The sequence below is a fragment of the Odocoileus virginianus genome, chromosome 5, assembly GCF_023699985.2.
Source record: "Odocoileus virginianus isolate 20LAN1187 ecotype Illinois chromosome 5, Ovbor_1.2, whole genome shotgun sequence".
In the NCBI taxonomy this organism is placed as follows: Eukaryota; Metazoa; Chordata; class Mammalia; order Artiodactyla; family Cervidae; genus Odocoileus; species Odocoileus virginianus.
Genome location: NC_069678.1, coordinates 11,980,224 through 12,000,455, shown reverse-complemented (window position 1 = coordinate 12,000,455; position 20,232 = coordinate 11,980,224). Strand labels below are relative to the sequence as shown.

At 46.5% G+C, this 20,232-nt stretch overlaps 1 protein-coding gene and 1 pseudogene across 8 annotated transcripts in view; both read left to right on the top strand.

Moving 5' to 3' along the window:
* The window catches only part of PKLR (pyruvate kinase L/R), a 37,743-nt gene that overhangs the window by 10,529 nt on the left and 6,982 nt on the right, over positions 1-20,232 (top strand). The window contains exons 2-5 of one of the 8 annotated variants that reach the window (XM_070467484.1): positions 13,466-13,582; positions 15,270-15,317; positions 16,115-16,245; positions 17,223-17,405. In XM_070467484.1, the coding sequence (XP_070323585.1) occupies positions 16,146-16,245; positions 17,223-17,405 (283 nt within the window). In that variant the 5' untranslated portion in view covers positions 13,466-13,582; positions 15,270-15,317; positions 16,115-16,145. Of the gene's footprint in view, positions 1-13,465; positions 13,583-13,897; positions 14,040-15,269; positions 15,318-16,114; positions 16,246-16,495; positions 16,617-17,222; positions 17,406-20,232 lie in introns of those variants that run through there. The other 7 variants (XM_020912405.2, XM_070467485.1, XM_020912411.2 and 4 more) reach the window with 7 other exon arrangements.
* LOC139035144 (ragulator complex protein LAMTOR5 pseudogene) lies at positions 480-2,415 on the top strand (annotated as a pseudogene).

The following is a 20,232-nucleotide window of genomic DNA, read 5'->3' as shown; positions in this document are numbered from 1 at the left end:
GTGACATTGCTAACTTTCGGCAGGGTTGGGTTGCTAGGCCAGCCTGCCTTCACCTTGAGACAGGACTCTGTAAGGAAAAAAGCAGAACCTCAAAAGAAATTAGAGATCAGGTCAACAGAACCTCAGGTGCTAGGAAATTCCTCAGAGAAAGGCACAAAGCTTTGGCCTTTGGCCAAAGGAAAGTCTTATTTCACTTTCCTCATCCTATACCATGATGTTCCCCACACCCAAATCATCCCACCCTTCCCCTCTCAGCTGGCCAGGCATACCTATATCATTGTAGGTCCACATGAAATAAGGTCATTGAGGAGAAGTTCCCTAGAGTGCACTTTGTAGCAGGTGGAGCTCCTACAAGGCCAGGAGGAAGATGGCTAGAAAGTTGAGATCAATGCTAAGAGGGAGGGGATTGGGAAGGGATGGGGTGCGGGGTTAGCAGATGTAAGCTATTATATATAGAACAGATAAACAACAAGGCCCTACATATGGCACAGAGAACTATATTCAGTATTCTATGATGAACCATAATGGGAAAGAATATTTTTAAAAGGTGTATTTTATATATATTATATATCATGTATAAATGTAAAAGTGAATCATTTTGTTGTACAGCAGAAATTATCAAATTGTAAATCAACTATAATCCAAAAAAAGAAAGGGAAAAAAAGAGAATGGAGACCGAAAACAAAACAATACAAAATATGGACTCCCTAGGCAGTCCAGTGGCTAAGACTCCACGCTTCCACTGTAGGGACCCCTGGTCTGGCCTGGGAGGATTCCACATGCTGAAGGGCAACTAAGCCCATGTGCCACTACTGAGCCCGCACTCCGGAGCCCATGCCTTGGAGCAAGGGAAGCCATTGCAATGAGCAGCCCCCACTCGCTGCAACTAGAGAAAGCCCATGTGCAGCAACAAAGATTCAGTGCAGCCAAAGATTAAAAAAATTAAAATTAAATTTTTAAAAACTAAAAAAAAAAAGAAAAAGCCAGAAAGTGGAGACAAGGGCCCAGGGTGAGACAGTCCCTGATAGGCAGCCTGGCTATTTGAGATGTGCAAAGCCTTCTTCCCTTTTTTCTTCTCTACACAAACACTTTATTTATGGAATAGCTATTAAGTCACTGGCATTTGAAATCTGCACTTCCATGTATATTTTATCTCACTGAACCCTCCCCTTGTAAGATTTCCCCCTTGATGTGAGGACCTCAGTCAAAGCTTTCCAGCCCAAGAGTGACAGAGCCACATCCAGAATGTGCTTCATCTACCTTTAAGTCTGCACATCTCAACACAGACACCTCTGAGGAGCCTGTGGATCCTTCCCAGAGCCATGTCTTCCTTCTGTCACCACCTCCTGTCAAGGCCCTGGGTCGCTGCTCTCCTGCTCTGCTCCTTGCCTGGTGGGGTGAGGAGGGGGAAGCATTAACAAAGGATACAGATAAGAGAGAGGCAGAGGAGCAGCAGAAGTCCAGAGCAGTCCAGGAAGCAAGGGATAACTTCAGGAAGAAGGAGGAGGCTCACTGGGCCCTGTGGAGGCTGGGTCAAAGACCCTTCAAGAAGGGGCACAGCCTGCTAAACGATGTGCTGAAGGAGGAATGAGAACTCCCGGAGAAAGTCCCATTTAATTCCCACCTGGCTTGTCTTCTGTGGTCTGATGGGAGTCAGGTATCAGGGACCAGCTCACTCACCCCGAGAGAGAAGAACATTGAAATAGGCCAGGGGACTTCCTTGGTGGTCCAATGGTTAGGAATCCACCTGCTGATGCAGGGGATACAAGTGCAATCCCTGGTCCAGGAAGATCCCACATGCCTTAGGGTTGCCCACGCTCCACCACAAGAGAAGCCACGAGTGGCGAAGAAGGAGGCGACCCGCGACGAGATGGAGGCTACCTTAGAGCAGCATTTGGAGGACACAATGAAGAATCCATCCATCGTTGGAGTCCTGTGCACAGATTCACAAGGACTCAATCTAGGTTGCCGTGGAACCCTGTCAGATGAGCATGCTGGGGTGATATCTGTTCTAGCCCAGCAAGCAGCTAAGCTAACCTCAGACCCCACTGATACTCCTGTGGTGTGTTTAGAATCAGATAATGGGAACATTATGATCCAGAAACACGACGGCATCACAGTGGCAGTGCACAAAATGGCCTCTTGACATCTCGTATCAGTTCTCCTGCACATCAGTTCTTCTGCAGCCTGTCACAGGGACTCAGTCATACATTATGTTAATTATCTCATAGAACTATTAAACCATTCATGTAATATGCACTGGGCACTTTTCTATTAATTTTAGAGTAGGTTGTTTTTTGACACTCTGTGGATTTAGTTAGGAAAGGATCATGTTTTGAAGCAGCAGGTTTAGGTCACCTTGTATATAGAATTTTGTTAAGTTTAATAAACCTGGTTGGAGGAAAAAAAAAAAAAGAGAGAGAAGCCACGGCAATGAGAAGCCTGCACGAGTTAGACTAGCCCCCACTCACCACAACTAGAGAAAACCCACGTGCAGCAATGAAGACCCAGCGCAGCCAAAAATAAATAAATGTTATTTTTTAAAAAGAAAGAAATAGGCCAGGAAGGGAAGCCAATTCCAGGCTCGTCTTCCCTGTTCTTGCCAGCTAAAGTGGAACTCCCAGAGTCTAAGTGCCACCTGGGTGCAAGCCGTGATTCTACCCAAACTAGCTGAGTGAACTTCAACAAGCCCTGTGACATCTCTGAGCGGGCTCCAAACTGCTAATTGAGGATATCAGTGTGATTCATGTCATCTGTTTTTGTTATTAATGACTCAGAGGATAAATGTATGTCTTATCTAATTAGCTTATAGGGCAGAGTTGAGAATCAAGAGTGGAAAGTAAGGAAAAGCTCTTCATAAGCATTCAAGTCCATTTAAGTCCAAGGAACAGTCAAGTACAAATTGGCACTTGCCAAGAGCGTTTGCCAGTGATGGAACAAAAATAAAGGCATTTGCCACCTGCCTTTGAGGAGACTGAGCCCTGTGCTGCTCCAGGTGCCAACCTTCAACATGCCCTGAGGGCAATTCAGTGTGCAGACTGAGGTATCTGTACTCCAGGGAAACATGTGAAACAGGTCTTTATCCCAATCCTTGCATCTCCTTATATGTAGAAGAGCACTAAATCCCTTCATGGTGGCATCAGCTCTTCGTGACTAGCTGAAAGCCTTCTATTAAAAAAAAGTGCTTCATTGCACTGAACTCCTGCTTCACCAAAATCTTATATATTGACCCTCCCCCACCTGCCTCTTTGGAGCGGTCTCTCAGAGCTATCAGAGGTACTGTCTCCTGGGCTACAGTTGCCCCAAATGAAACTTACCTCGCAACTCTCAAGTTGTTCATCTTTTTTAGCTTACAGAATTATTAATTCACTCTCATTGCAAACTCCAGGCTCAGGAAAGCGGGGATGAGACTTGGGATTGAAAGAAACAAGATTGATGGGAGAGGCCATGTCTCCAAGAACTAAAGCCTCTAATTTCCCTATTTCCAGTCTGGGACCTCCCAGTGACCTTCCTAACAGAACACTGGAGAAATCAGGAAGAGAGCCCCTAGCCTCTCCTTTGTTGTTCACTCGCTCAGTCCCGTCTGACCCTTTGAGACCCCATGAATCGCAGCACACCAGGCTTCCCTGTCCTTCACCATCTCCCAGTGTTTGCTCAAACTCATGTCCATTGAGTCGGTGATGCCATCCAACCATCTCATCCTCTGTTGTCCCCTTCTCCTCCTGCCTTCAATCTTTCCCAGCAGTAAGGTCTCTTCCAATGAATCAGCTCTTCACAGCAGGTGACCAAAGTATTGGAGCTTCAGCATCAGTCCTTCCAATGAATATTCATGATTGATTTCCTTTAGAATTGACTGGTTTGATCTCCTTAATGTCCAAGGGACTCTCAAGAGTCTTCTCCAGCACCACAGTTTAAAGGCATCAATTCTTTGGCACTTAGCCTTTTTTATTGTCCATCTGTACATGACTACTGGAAAAAATCATAGCTTTGAATATACAGTCCTTTGTAGGTAAAGCAATGTTTCTACAAGAATTTCTAGAACTAACATTAAAAAAAAGTCCTTTTCCTCATAGGAGACTGCAATGCAGAAATAGGAAGTAAAGAGATAATTGGAGTAACAGGCAAATTTGGCCATGGAATACAAAATGAAGCAGGACAAAGGCTAACAGAGTTTTGCCAAGAGAATGTGCTGGTCATAGCAAACACCCTCTTCCAACAACACTCAAGACGACTCTACAGATGGACGTCACCAGATGGACAATATCGAAATCAGATTGATCATCTTCTTTATAGCTGAAGATGGAGAAGCTCTATACAGTCAACAAAAACAAGACCAGGATCTGACTGTGGCTCAGATCAGTTCAGTTCAGTTCAGTTGCTCAGTTGTATCTGACTCTTTGCAACCCCATGAACCGCAGCACGCCAGGCCTCCCTGTCCATCACCAACTCCTGGAGTTTACTCAAACCCATGTCCATCGAGTTGGTGATGCCATCCAACCATCTCATCCTCTGTCGGCCCCCTCTCCTCCTGCCCTCAATCTTTCCCAGCATCAGGGTCTTTTCCAATGAGTTAGCTCTTCACATCAGGGGGCCAAAGTATTGGAGTTTCAGCATCAACATCAGTCCTACCAGTGAACACCCAGGTCTGATCTCCTTTAGGATGGACTGGTTGGATCTCCTTGCAGTCCAAGGAACTCTCAAGAGTCTTCTCCAACACCACAGTTCAAAAGCATCAATTCTTCAGCACTCAGCTTTCTTTAGAGTCCAACTCTCACGTCCATACATGACCACTGGAAAAACCATAGCCTTGACTAGATGGACCTTTGTTGACAAAGTAATGTCTCTGCTTTTTAATATACTGTCTAGGTTGGTCATAACTGTCCTTTCAAGGAGTAAGTGTCTTTTAATTTCATGACTGCAATCACCACCTGCAGTGATTTTGGAGCCCAGAAAAATAAAGTCAGCCACTGTTTCCACTGTTCCCCTATCTATTTGCCATGGAGTGATGGAATCAGATGCCATGATCCTAGTTTTCTGAATGTTGAGCCTTAAGCCAACTTTTTCACTCTCCTCTTTCACTTTCATCAAGAGGCTGTTTAGTTCCTCTTCACTTTCTGCCATAAGGGTAGTGTCATCTGCATATCTGAGGTTATTAATATTTCACCCAGAAATCTTGATTCCAGCTTGTGCTTCATCCAGCCCAGCATTTCTCATGATGTAGTCTGCATGTAACTTAAATAAGCAGGGTGACAATATACAGCCTTGACGTACTCCTTTTCCCATTTGGAACCAGTCTGTTGTTCCATGTCCAGTTCTAACTGTTGCTTCCTGACCTGCATATAGGTTTCTCAAGAGGCAGGTTAGGTGGTCTGGTATTCCCATCTCTCAGAATTTTCCAGAGTTTATCGAGATCCACACAAAGACTTTGGCATAGTCAATAAAGCAGAAATAGATGTTTTTCTGGAATTCTCTTGCTTTTTTTATGATCCAGCAGATGTTGGCAATGTGATCTCTGGCTCCTCTGCCTTTTCTAAAACCAGCTTGAACATCTGGAAGTTCACGGTTCACGTATTGCTGAAGCCTGGCTTGGAGAATTTTAAGCATTACTTTACTAGCGTGTGAGATGAGTGCAATTGTGTGGTAGTTTGAGCATTCTTTGGCATTGCCTTTCTTTGGGATTGGAATGAAAACTGACCTTTTCCAGTCCTGTGGCCACTGCTGACTTTTCTAAATTTGCTGGCATATTGAGTGCAGCACTTTCACAGCATCATCTTTCAGGATTTGAAACAGCTCAACTGGAATTCCATCACCTCCACTAGCTTTGTTTGTAGAGATGCTTCGTAAGGCCCACTTGACTTCACATTCCAGGATGTCTGGCTCTAGGTGAGTGATCACACCATCGTGATTATCTGGGTCGTGAAGATCTTTTTCATACAGTTCTTCTGTACAAAATTCTTGCCACCTCTTCTTAATATCTTCTGCTTCTGTTAGGTCCCTACCATTTCTGTTCTTTATTGAGCCCATCTTTGCATGAAATGTTCCCTTGGTATCTCTAATTTTCTTGAAGAGATCTCTAGTCTTTCCCATTCTATTGTTTTCCTCTATTTCTTTGCACTGATTGCTGAGGAAGGCTTTCTTATCTCTCCTTGCTATTCTTTGGAACTCTGCATTCAAATGGGTATATCTTTCCTTTTCTCCTTTGCTTCCCTTCTTTTCACATCTGTTTGTAAGGCCTCCTCAGGCAGACATTTTGCTTTTTTGCATTTCTTTTTCTTGGGTAGGTCTTGATTCCTGTCTCCTGTACAATGTCATGAACCTCCATCCATAGTTCATCAGGCACTCTGTCTATCAGATCTAGTCCCTTAATCTACTTCTCACTTCATGAACTCCTTATTGCAAAATTCAGACTTAAATTGAAGAACGTAGGGAAAACCACTAGGCCATTCAGGTAGGACCTAAATCAAATCCCTTATGATTATACAGTGGAAGTGACAAATAGATTCAAGGGATTAGATATGATAGAGTGCCTGAAAAACTATGGACAGAAGTTTGTAACATTGTACAGGAGGCAGTGATCAAAACCATCTCTAAGAAAAAGAAATGCAAAAATACAAAATGGCTGTCTGAAGAGGCCTCACAAATAGCTGAGAAAAGAAGAGAAGCAAAAGGCAAAGGAGAAAAGAAAAGATATACCCATCTGAATGCAGAGTTCCAAAGAATAGCAAAGAAAGATAAGCAAGTCTATATAAGTGAATATTGCCAAGAAATAGAGGACAATAATAGAATGGGCTCTCCTAGGCCCAGCCTAACCCCCACTGGGCAGCACTTAGCAGGTCGAAGGCCAAGGTCTCCTAGATGGCACTAGGACCCTGGGAAAAGAGAAAGTGTCAGAGCCAGCCCTGCCCCAGTCATCAGGAAGTCTCAAGTACTCAGACAGAACACAGCTTTGCAGTCAACCAGCCCTGGGTTCAAACCCTGCTTTCAATCTTCACTAGTTGTATGATTTAGGATTTATTATCTAAATTCTGTGAAGGTTATTTTTCTCCTCCTTCAACTGGAGGTAATATGTATCTCACAGTTTGGCAGCAGCCCTTCTTCCTCATGTGGCTGAGAGCAAATGCTCCAGCTTTCAGCTGCATTATGCCTGGGGTGAGCTCGGGGACCACAGGAAGACAGAGATAGCTAACTCAGTAAGAGAAGGTCTCCTAGAGGACTTAGATTTGTTCTTTGTAACAAGAGACCACAGACTTGAGTTGATCAAAAATTTGGACACTAGGGCAGTATTGGCATAGCTGTTATATGGAGTTGGCCAAAAGTTCACTCAGGTTTTTCTTCTTTTTAAAAAGTTTATTTTTACTTATTTATTTGCTGCATCAGGTCTTATGCATCATACAAGACCTTTCATGGTGGTGCACGGACTCTCTAGTCTGGAACATTCTCTAGTATGGCATACTCTCTAGCCTGGCACACAGGCTCTAGAGTGCCCAGGCTCAGCAGTCACAGTGTGCAGGCTTAATTTCTCTGTGGCATGTAGAATCTTAGGTCCCCGACCAGGGATAGAACCTGCATCCTCTGCATTGCAAGGCAGATTCCTAACCACTGGCCCACCTGGGAAGTACCCTCATTTGGGTTTTTCTTTAACAGCTTGTGGAAAAACCTGAACAAATTTTTGACAAACTCAAGTTTGTGGTCTCTTGTTACAAAAAACAAATCTAAGTCCCTTGGGAGATCTTCCCTAACTGGGTTAGCTATCTCTGTCTTCCTGTGGTCCCTGAGTCACCCCAGGCATAACTCCGATCACTGAATACAGTCAGCACCTGAATTCTTGTCTGTCGCCTCCACTGCGTGGAACTTCTTCAGGACAGGCACACTTCTTTGTTGTTGTCGCCAGAGCACAACACAGGATCTGCCCCAACAATAAACTTATATGGAATTTATTCTGATTTTTTTTATAACATACACTAACAAGTTTGATAAATACAGTTTTCTAATAAACCTTCAGGAAACTGTTACTCAGATTTCACAATTGCCAACATTCTGTTCATCTGATTTTATTAAACTACCTCCCTCTTCTTCTCCCTCTGCAAACCACCTCTCTTTGCTGGAATATTTTTAATCAAATCCCCAACATTAATATTATCATACCAACAAACTTTTCCAGATGTATTTCTAATACATAAGGAATTTTATAACACAACACACAAAATTAACAGGTAATTCTTTAATATTGTCTAATGCCCAATCCATGTTCAGATTTCCTGAATTGTCTCCAAGGTATCTTTTGCAGTTGTTTTGATACAATCAGAATCCAAATCAGGTATACCCATTGCATTTGGTTGGTATGTGTATAAAGTCATTTTTAAATAAACACTTCCTCCATCACCCCCTTATCCATGCTATCTAATTGTTGATGAAATCAGGTCATTTGCTTGTAGAATTGCCTGTATCTGGATTTGGCTGATGGAATCCTCAAGTCTTTGTTTAATTCTTGCCTCTATTTCCTATAAATTAGTTAGGTTGGAGGCTTCATTAGACTCAGAATTCTTCTGAGGCATATACTCATTCCTGTTCTATTCTATCTTGAGGCACACGGGTCTTTTGCCCCACTTTTACTAGTGCCAAGCCTAATGGTTTCAGTAGCTCTTGATGTGTGTTTTAAATTTAACTGAATGGAAGTAGGAGACAAGAAAGCCTATCTAATGATGCTGGAGAGCTGGTGAAATCTAGATGGTTGAATAGGAATTTGATTTAGCAGAGAAAATAGGGCAGGTATAGGGAACCATGTGTGCAAAGGCAAGACCCTGAGAGGAAGTGCAAGGATTCTGGCATGGGCAGAGGAGTGGGGAACTGGAAGATACAGTTAGAAGTGATCGGGGTCCAGACAGTAAAGGCTTTTACATGCCCTGAGGAATCAGTGATGTCCTTGATCAGAGCAGGCAGATCAGACCTGATTTTTAGACAACTCTGGCTGCAGTGGGAGGCTCCCATGCAGATGGGGACCTACCAGTGATGAGACTCCAGGCAGGAAAAATCTGGGCAATTAATGGGCAGAAGCAGGCCACAGTCCCTGGGAGTAAGAGTGCATTTGGAAAGTGTTTGGAATTGAGAGATTTTGTTGGCTGTTGTTAGTTGTGGGTGGTGAGAGTCCCCCAGTTTCACTAAGATGCAGAGAGAGAGCTGAGGGGGCAGTGTAGGATGGGGCGAGGGTAAGGGCTATAAAAGAAGTTACTTGGCTGCAGCAGAAGGTGGAGGGTGGACAGGGTCTGACCAGTCGAGTGTGGCCTCTTCCATGGTGGTAAGAGGTGAACTGTTGGGTGTGAGGGTCTGCAGCCCAGGAGAGCGGGTGGGGCTGGCTGGACCCTTCTGAGTCACACTGACAGCTGGCCCCCTCATTCATCAAAGTTATTTATTGAGCACCTACCAGGCACTAGGAGTAAAGCAGAGGACAAAACAGACAAAATTCCTTTCTTCCTGGAACTCTCTAGGTGGGGTGAAGTGAAAGTCACACAGCCGTGTCCGACTCTGAGATCCCATGTACTGTAGCCTGCCTGGATCCTCTGTCCATGGGATTCTCCGGGCAAGAATACTGGAGTGGGTTGCCAGGCCCTCCTCCAGGGGATCTTCCCAACGAAGGGGTCAAACCTGGGTCTCCTGCCTTGCAGGCAGATTTTTTTACCAAATGAGCTACTAGGGAAGCCCCTAGGTGGGGTGGGAACACAGTTAACAAATGACATGTATAAAAAATTGAGGCGGGAAAGAGAGCAAAGCAGGAAAGGGAAGACTGCAGTGTTAAGTGAGTGATCAGAGAAGGCCTCACCGGTAAGGCGACACACGAAAAGAAATCAGAAAGAAGTAATAAGCAAGGTGGGCTTCCCAGGTGGTTAGTGGTAAAGAATCCACCTGCCAATGCAGGAGAAATAAGGGCCGTGGGTTCTATCCCTGGGTCGGGAAGATCTCCTGGAGGAGGGCATGGCAACCCACTCCAGTATTATTGCCTGCCGAATACCATGGACAGAGGAGCCTGGCAGGCTACAGTCTGTGGGGTCCCAAAGAGTCAGACACCCTGAGTGACTGAGCACAAGAGGGGGACTGAGGGGGAGCAAGGCCTTGTGAGGACTTCGGCTTTTACTCCGAGCGTGATGGGCCTCATTGGCCGTAAGCAGAGCGTTCTTTTCTCAGCCTCCACCTCCTCCTCCCCAAACCTCAAAGTATGGCTCTTCCACTCACCCATGCTCCCACCAGCGTGGACCCTCTGCCCTGCCCCAAATGCAACACGAGACCTAGGCCAAATAGGACAGGCCTTCACAAAAGGCTCCAGGAGGAGGAGGAGGCAAAGACCTGGGCCCATACACCCATGTTCATAGCAGCATTATTCCCAATAGTCAAAAGACAGCAACAACCCAAGAGCACATCAACAGAGGAATGGATAAACAGCGTGATATATACATACGATGGAATATCATTCGGCCTTAAAAAGGAAGGGAATTCCGACGCATGAAACCATGTGGATGGATCTTGAAGGCGTTGTAGTAAGCGAAGTAAGCCAGGCACAAAAGAAAAAATAATGTATGAGTCCACTTATAGGGGGTATCTAGAATAGTCAGTTCATAGAGCCGGAAAGTAGAATAGTTGTTGCCAGGAATTGGAAAGAGGGAAGAGCAGGGAGTTACTGTTTATTTGGTATAGTTTTTCTGTTTGAGCTGATGAAAAAGTTTGGGGAATAAAGGGTAGTGGTTGCCCAACATTTTGAATGTAATTAAAACCACTGAAATATATGTCTCAAAATGGTTAAAACAGTAAATTTTATCTTATGTATATTTTTCCACATCTTTTTTTCAAAAGAAAAAGGAGACCTGGGCCCAGATTGGCCTCTGCCTGTAACTCCTCTCTGGCTAGTATCCTCCCATGCAAATGAGGGGTTCCACAGATGGACTTAAGGGAATCCTTTACAAAAGCTGTAAGCAAAATCGACGCCTCTCTTCAGATGCAAGAAGCATAAGATCTACTTTAAGTGGGAAAAAAATAATGTTCAGAGTAGAATGGGTAGTATCATACTGCCACTTAAATAAAAAAAGGAACAACTAGGGACTTCTCTGGTGGTGCAGTGGATAAAAATCTGCCTGCCAGTGGCAGGGAACATGGTTCAATCTACTGAGCCCATGCTCTAGTGTCCAAGAGCCCCAACTACTGAAGCATGTTGGCCTAGAGCTGCGCTCCTCAACAAGAGAAGCCACCTCAATGCATACTGGGAGAAGCCTGCATACTGGGAGAGGCCTGCATACTGGGAGAGGCCTGCATACTGGGAGAGGCCTGCATACTGGGAGAAGAGTAGCCCCTGCTCCCCACAACTGGAGAAAGAGCCAGTGCAGTCAAAAATAATTAATAAAAAAATTAATAAATTAATTGATTTTTTAAAGGGGGAACAATTATATATTGTTTGTACCTGCATCCATCTATTTCCTGGAGAACACATCTATTTCTGGTAACCTGCTGGGGGGAACTCAGTGGCTGGACAAGGAGATGAAGGAAGAAACTCTTGACCTATACTCTCTCTCTTTGAATTTTAACATTGTGTAAATATCTAAACAAATAAACCTAAATAGGGCTTCCCTGGTAGCTCAGTGGTAAAGAATCCGCCTGCCAATGCAGGACACACAGGTTCGATCCCTGATCCGGGAGGATCCCATATGCTGCCCAGCAACTTAAGCCCGTGGGCCACAACTATTGAGCCTGTGCTCTGGAACCAGGCAGCCACGGACTAGTGAGCCCACATGCTGCAACGACTGAAGTCCGGGCGCCCAAGAGCCAGAGCTCCGCAACAAGAGAAAGCCACTGCAACCAGAAGCTTGCTCACCGCAAGGAGAGAAAACCTCGCTGGGAGCAACCAACACCCAGAACGGCCAAAAATAAATAAAACAAAAATAAACCTAAATACATTCTGGACGAATTCGATGGCACTTCTGGAAATAGAGGCAGGGCCCCACCCCCTATAGTCTGCTGACTACAGAGGCAGAGAAGTCATCACGTTTGCCGGAGACCAAGAGCAGTATCTCCGCGCTCTCTGTTCCGGCAGTGCTCACAGCAAGTCCCCGGACGTTATCGCGTGGAGAGCTCCGGAAGGTTTATTATCTCGGTTTGCAGATGACGAAACCAAGGCGGAGAGAGTCTCCGCCTCACCTTGGCCCCGGGTGGGGACAGGGGAGCGGGCCAGGGACCTCCTTCTCACAGGGGCCCCAGCCTCGCCCTTGTGCCGGGCGGACGGCTCTCGCGCGCCCCTCGCAGGCCTGCCGGGAGCCTTTTATCGGATGAAGTGGGCGGTGTTCTCTGGTTGGCAGAATAAAGGCACCTTGGGCTGGGGACAAAGCCTAGACACTCTGTGTGTGTGTGTGTGTGTGTGTGTGTGTGTGTGTGTGTGTGTGTGTGTGTGTGTAAGAAAAAGTGTGTGAGGTTCCAGTGTGTCTGAAGCTTTGTGAGTCTGCTGTATGCGTGTGCGCCGGCGGTGAGTTGACTCTGTTAGAGTTGGGGGTGTGTGTGCATGGGTGAAATGGGGGTGTTTGTGTACATGTGTGCTCATGTGTCGCAGCGCAGGGCAATCCCTGTCCTTGACGATACTGCTCTGGTGTCACCTCTGTGAAACCACCCTGACCTCCCTGGCCAGCATCACTCAGTCTCTCTCCTGGTGCCCTCCGTCCTGGACACAGCTCCATCACCCCGCCTGACACACATCCTTTATTAAACCTTACTGCTGACTTCCCTGTCCCTCTCCTGTCTGGGCAGGGAGCCGAAGTCTGCACGGGACAGGGCACATGATGGCCCATCCATGCTTGTGTGCATGTTTGATGTCACATGAGAAGCCTGTGTATGTTGGAAGGTGTCAGGGGGTGGGGAAGGGTCCCATCTGACAAAGTTAAGTACACTCACTCTGTTTGGATACTGGGGGGCCTATAGTCCTTCTCCCAGATTTCTCCCCCACAGGCCTCCTACTCAGAGCTGCCCAACCCCATGACAAAGGGCAGGCCATCTCTCATGTGGTTACTTATGGACCCAGGGTCAGCCAGACTGCTTTTTCCTCTGTGGCCTGATTTTAGGGCAAGGCATCTGTCCGTCAGCTGGATAGGATAGGGGCTGCCTTGGGACACCAGTCCCCACCTCCTGTTGGCCGCTTGGGACTTGGATCTCTGGGATTCTTGTCCTCCCAACTGGTCCTGGAGTCAGTTCAAAATTGCCAGATCAAACTTAATGTCTCTCTCCAACCCCCAAGAACAAGGCCTGAATTCTCAGTCCCTGAGGTCTATTATGTTATGTTCACTCTAGTAACAGCTGTTGTGCATTTTTATTTGTTCTGTCTTCTGCAGATAGAGCCTAGGACTCCAGGATCATTCCCCCTGTTAAGGAGAAGTCCTTCCTCCTGTTTATCTTCTTTCTTTTCCAATCAAGGTCTGAAGCTTCTCCCCTTCTCTTCCAGAAACAGTGCTGAAAGGAAGAAATAGAGCTTAAATGGTTACACTACTCAGACTCCAGAACTACACGCTCTCTGGAGTGGTTGGCCCAGCTCCACCAGTGGCAAGATTTTTAGCTCCAGGCAAGTGTGTCAGATCAAAGTCTTTCTCAAATTGGATAATTCAAGGACTGTTTCATAAAAGGATTATGTGCAAAGGTATGGGCAGAGTATTGGTGAACCGCAAGGAATAGTGGGTGCATTACCCCCAAGCTAGTAGCAGTGGCTTAGTTACCGCCCTCAGGGGCCCAGGAGATGGAGGGAGCATGGTTCCTAGAATCTGGAGAGAGAGGGCCCCCCAGAAAGCAGACGGCAGGTGCTGTGATCTACAGCAATCCCACAGAGGGAGGGCAGGGACACACCCAGACTCACTCTCCTCTAACTCATCTCCTGTCAGTGCCATTCTCCAGCCAACCCCTACAGAAGTCACGGGACAAGGCCCTCAGCCTCCTGGTTGAGCAGAGTGGAAAGGCTAAAGAAAGGATATGGAGTGGCAACAGAAGTAATCCAACACACCCTGCTAGCCTGAGTTCCCTCATCGGTAAAACGGGCTATTAGGGGAATTCCCTGGCAGTCCAGTGGTTAGGACTCTGATTTCACTGCTAGGGCCTGGGTTCAATCCCTGGTCACAGAAATAAGCTCGCACAAGCCACACATGCAGCCAAACTAACTTAAAATGAAACAAACCGGGCTATTAGTCCCACCTTGCCTCTAGATTGTCATGATGATAAAAGGTGAGGATGTGTATGAGGCCTTGCATGTTGTACCAGCACATGCTGTGTGCTCAGTGAACAGACCCAGTGGCCTGCCTGTTGATTGTAATGATGAACTGACATGGCAAACTTGTGTGCCTCCTCAGTCGATTCATTCGTGTCCAACTCTGCGACCCTATGGACTGTAGAGACCAGGCTCTTCTGTCCATGAGATTCTCCAGGCAAGAAGACTGAAATGCATTGCCATGTCCTCTTCCAGGGGATCTTCCCGACCCAGGGATCGAACCCACGCCTCTTATGTTCCCTTCATTGGCAGGCGGGTTCCTATCTAAAACAGAGACCTCGAATGTTTTCCACTGCAAATCTCTCTTCCCTTCCTGACCTGAGTGCTCAAGCCAGAGTCCCTCGGTGCCATGCTTTTGGGTCTGGAAGCCTTGCTCTGCCTCTCCCCACGTGGCACCATCATTCCATTCTGTCTGCTCTTCTCCAACATACATCTCAGATCTGGTTCCCACTCTCCATCTTCACCGCCACTTTGCTAGTCCTCCCACCTCGATTTCCCCTAAAACTCCTCACTGGTCCTCCTTCACCTACTGTCTGGTCTCTAAAGCGTCAGTAGACTGCCAGCCTCCTGGATGAGCCCACTGCCCTCCAAGGCCCTGTTTCTGTCTCCAGTTTCACAGGGACTATGCGCCTCTACTCTCTCTGCAGCTTGCCCTGGCTAGCACCAGGCTTTTCCTTCCTCAGAGTCTTGGCATATGTTATTTCCAACCCCACAGAAAACTTGTGCCAAATTGTCCCCACTGGTTCTTTCTCCTCCTCCAAATCTCAGCTTAAATATGATCACTGCAGGGACTTCCCTGGTGGTCCAGTGGTTAAGATTCCATGCTTCCAGTGCAGGGGGCCCAAGTTCAATCTCTGGTCAGGGAACTAGATCCCACATGCTGCAACTAAGACCTGGCATGGCCAAGTAAAGAAATGTCGTTAAAAATATATGATCACATCAAAGTGGCTTTCCCCAACCACCTCATCTAAAACACTTCCCCTTCTCCTCACAGGCTTCTCTGTTCCAGCACCATGATGCATTTCTTCATAGAATTTACAAAGTATGTAGTTATATATTTATTTGCTTAACACTTGTTTATAGTCTGTCTTATCACCATACTAAAAATTCCATAGAAGGGCACGGGCTCTATTTCACTTACCACTGCATCCTCAGGACCTGGCATAGAGTAAGTGCTCAATAAATATTGCAAATGGTCATTGAGCAGACAGGAGCCAATGTGATAATGACAATGATGCTATCAGAGCCCTTCTAGAGAATCTCACTGCATGATCAAAATGTTCCCCATCCCCTTTCTTCAACCTCCAGTCCCTACCCTAGATCCCCTGCTTCCTAGATCCATCTAGGGCTAACTTCAGCAAAGTACAAAGGGACCATAGTGAAAAGTGAAAGTTGCTCAGTTGTGTTTGACTCTCTGTGATCCCATGGACTACACAGTCCATGGAATTCTCCAGTCCAGAATACTGGAGTGAGTAGCCATTTCCTTCTCCAGGGGATCTTCCCAACCCAGGGATCGAACCCAGGTCTCCCGCATTGCAGGTAGATTCTTTACCAGCTGAGCTACCAGGGAAGCCCCTCAAAGGGACCATATTACTGGCAAAAAAAAAAATATCTATTCAGGTTGATGACCAGACAGAATGGATGAATTAAAAATTTATCAGGAAAAATGGATTGGAGAAGGGAAGAATGCCAGAAGACAGGGGCAGAGAGCCAGCAGGTCCAGGGGAGGGACTCTGCGTGGGGGTAGGGGTGGCCCACTGGGTGTGCCCCTTTTCTTTTTTCTGGCTCCTTTGATAAGACCAGCAGTTTTGTTATCCTCTCCCCGTTCTCTCTCCACAGTCCAGGAGGCTGCAGCTCCGAATTTTGAAGCATGTCAGGGCAGGAGAACATGCCCCCCAACTGGCTCTGGTCATGGCTTTGTAAGTCCCAAAGGGATTTATTGAAGTCCATCCTGACTGGGGCTCCAGGAGGTAAGAAGGGGCACCAGATGCTATTGAAGAGAAGGGGAGAAATGCTGCTGGCTAGGAGGTATTTGGGGAGGATCTGTGTTCAGAGTCTCCTCCGTGTTAATTTATAGACCCTGGTCTGGGCCTCTTCTCCCAACCCCAATAGGCAGGGCAGAGGGGAGCTTGCAGCTTGGGAGCCAAGGGGCATTCTCATGACTGCTGGACTCTGGCCCCTGGTGCACAGGACTTCCAGTGAGAGGGGAGGCACTGGTGACACTTTAACCAGGATACAGAGCTGATCCCCCGCCCAGCCGGCCTCCTGCCTCCAACCATTAACAGTATAGAGCAGATCCCCGGAGACAGACAGGTGTGCAGTGGCATGGAACGTGTGGCTGGTACTGGGGGTCCTCTCCCTCTGAGCTGGGCTGGGGCAAGCTACAGAGACTTCAGGACCTGGAGTAGCATTGAAGGGGCTGAGGAAACTCAAAGGAGGGAGTGGGAGGCCAGTCAGTTGTCAGGGGCTGGAGGGAAGAAGACAGGAACCTTAGGAAGGGGAACTGGGTGTTTCTCGGCCTGAAAATGAAGGGCCACTGTGGACTAGATATCAAGGGGGGCTGAGGCTGAGAGAAGTCAGCAGCTAAAGGGCAAGAAGTCTGAGGTTGTGAGGGACCAGATAGCTAGGTGATCAAGAATTTGAGCCTGGAGTTAGTCAGACCTAAATGGGAATCTTATCTCTGTTCATTAGAAGCTATACAACCTTGGGCAACTGATTTAACCTTTCTCAGCCTCTGTTTCCTTACCTAGAAGATGGGGATAATTACAGAGCATATAACAGTACCTGCTTACTAGCGTCCTGGTGACTAAATAAGATAATATATGCATAATGCCCAGCTCATAAGACTCAACAAAAACTGGAAAACTGAGGGAAGGAACAGAAAGCGCGCTGAGATGAAAGGATGGGGACCAGAGGCAGGTGCCCATGCAGCCCCTTTCTACTGCAGGACCAGCGGGGTACCTGCGGCGGGCTAGTGTGGCCCAGATGACCCAGGAGCTGGGCATTTCCTTCTTCCAGCGGCAGCAGCTGCCAGCCGCCATGGCAGACACCTTCCTGGAACATCTGTGCCTGCTGGACATCGACTCTGAGCCTGTGGTCCCTCGCAGTACCAGCATCATCGCCACCATCGGTAAGCACCCCCACCCCCCCTGCAGCGTCACACGGCCTCATGTGTGTTTCTCAAGGTGCTGCCTCATCTTTTGTGTTCTTTGAGACTTCTTGTTTGACTGAGGGATAAATAAATAAATATATATTTTAAAAATTTATTTATTTACGGCTGCCCGGGGTCATTGCTGCAAGAGGGCTTTCTCTGATTGCGGAGGGCAGGGGCTCCTCTCTAGCTGTGGTGTGCAGGCTCCTCATTGCAGTGGCTTCTTCTGTAGAGCATGGACTCTGGGACAAGTGCGCTCAGTCTCTGTGGCTTGGAGTCTCTAGAACAAGGCTCGGCAGTCATGCTGCACAGGCTTAGTTACCCTGAAACATGTGGGATCTTCCTGGATCAGGAGTCAAACCGGAGTCCCCTGCATTGCAAGGGAGATTCTTAACCACTGGACAACTTCAGAAGCCCAACAAATATTTGTTGAGTGCTTGGTAGATAAGCTTCTGGGTCCTGGGAGTAGGTCAGTGAAATGAAATAAACAGACAGGGACTTCTCTGGTTAGGATTCCATGCTTTCACTGCAGAGGGCCCAGGTTCTGTCCCTAGCTGGGGAAGTAGATCTCACTTGCACAGCATAGCCAAATAAGTAAAAATAATTATTTTTTTAAAAAGAGACTCCCCTGGTGGTCCAGTGGCTAAGACTCCATGCTCCCAACACAGGAAGCCCAGGTTCAATCCCTGGTCAAGCAACTAGAACCCACATGCCACAACTAAGACCCAGCATAACCAAATAAATAAATATTAAAAAGAAAAAAACAGACAAAGATCCCTACTCTTGGGGAGCTGACAATCTAGCTGGGTGGGACAATAGTAAATATAATAAGTTATTTTAAAAATAAGGAAAGTATTTAGTATATTAGAAACTGATAAGTACTATGGAAAAAAATCTAAAAAAAATCAAGCATGAGAACAGGTATTAAAATGCAAGGGCAGGAGAGAGGCTGTAGTCCTAATAGGGAGTCAGGGTAGCCATGGTTGAGAAAACTAGACCTGAACGAAGACTTGAGGGGGATGAGAAAACGAGCCATGCAGATGTCTGGGGGAAGAGAGTTCCAGGCAAAGGGAATAGTCAGTGCCAAGGCCCTAAGTCAAGGAGGCCGGAAACCATCAAGGGGAAGAGCAGCAAAAATGAAGAGATTGGAGGAAAGGGAAGATCATGGCGGGTTTAGTAGGCCATTTTTAGAATTTGAGTTGAGTTTCACTCCAAGTGCAATGCGAAGCTGAAACCACTGTAGTTTTGAGCAGGAGTTACATGCTGTTACTTGGGTCTTAACAGAACTGCCCTGGCTGCTATATTGAAAGTAGACTGGGGTTGGGGGTGGGGGTGAGCGCTGAAGCTGCTCTGGCAGTATCTCTGGTTTAGACCAGGTGGTGGCTGTGGAGCTGCTGAAGGGATGATATTCTGAATGTATTTTGAAGGTTGAGCCAACAGGCTATGATGGATCTGGGTGGGGGTGGGGGTGAAAAAGGAGTCAAGGACTAGTCCCAGTGTTTTGGCATGAGGAGCTAGAAGAACCCATTATCAACTGAGCAGGAGAAGCTATGGTGGAAAGGTTTAGAGGAGAGATCAGTTCAGTTTGGGGCTTGTTGAGTTTGATTACACATATTAGACACACAAGTGTGGTACAGAGTAGGCAATCAGATACACAACTCTGGTTTGGGGAGAGGGGTCTAAACTGGAGATGTAAATTTGGAAGTTGTTGACATACTGATGGTATGTAAAGCCATGAGACTAGTTGAGACTACCAAGGGAGTGAAAGTAAAATGAGAGAAGAGGAGTGGTCATCTAATGGGAGCTAAGGCTGAAAGGGGGCAGCCAGTGAGGTAGAACTAAACCAGGAGAGGCTGGTGCTCTGGAGGCCAAGCCAAGAATGTATGTCAAAGATGTGTGTCAAATACTGCTGACAGACCAGCCAATGATGAGGACTAACCACTAGATTTAGCAACAACACAGAGGTTGTTGACTAGAGATCTCTTCAAGAAAATTAGAGATACCAAGGGAACATTTCATGCAAAGATGGGCTCAATAAAGAACAGAAATGGTAGGGACCTAACAGAAGCAGAAGATATTAAGAAGAGGTGGCAAGAATTTTGTACAGAAGAACTGTACAAAAAAAATCTTCACGACCCAGATAATCATGATGGTGTGATCACTCACCTAGAGCCAGACATCCTGGAATGTGAAGTCAAGTGGGCCTTACGAAGCATCACTACGAATGAAGCTAGTGGAGGTGATGGAATTCCAGTTGAGCTATTTCAAATCCTGAAAGATGATGCTGTGAAAGTGCTGCACTCAATATGCCAGCAAATTTAGAAAAGTCAGCAGTGGCCACAGGACTGGAAAAGGTCAGTTTTCATTCCAATCCCAAAGAAAGGCAATGCCAAAGAATGCTCAAACTACCACACAATTGCACTCATCTCACACGCTAGTAAAGTAATGCTTAAAATTCTCCAAGCCAGGCTTCAGCAATACGTGAACCGTGAACTTCCAGATGTTCAAGCTGGTTTTAGAAAAGGCAGAGGAACCAGAGATCACATTGCCAACATCTGCTGGATCATCAAAAAAGCAAGAGAATTCCAGAAAAACATCTATTTCTGCTTTATTGACTATGCCAAAGCCTTTGATTGTGTGGATCACAATAAACTGTGGAAAATTCTGAAAGAGATGGGAATACCAGACCACCTAACCTGCCTCTTGAGAAACCTATATGCAGGTCAGGAAGCAACAGTTAAACTGGACATGGAACAACAGACTGGTTCCGAATGGGAAAAGGAGTACATTAAAGCTATATATTGTT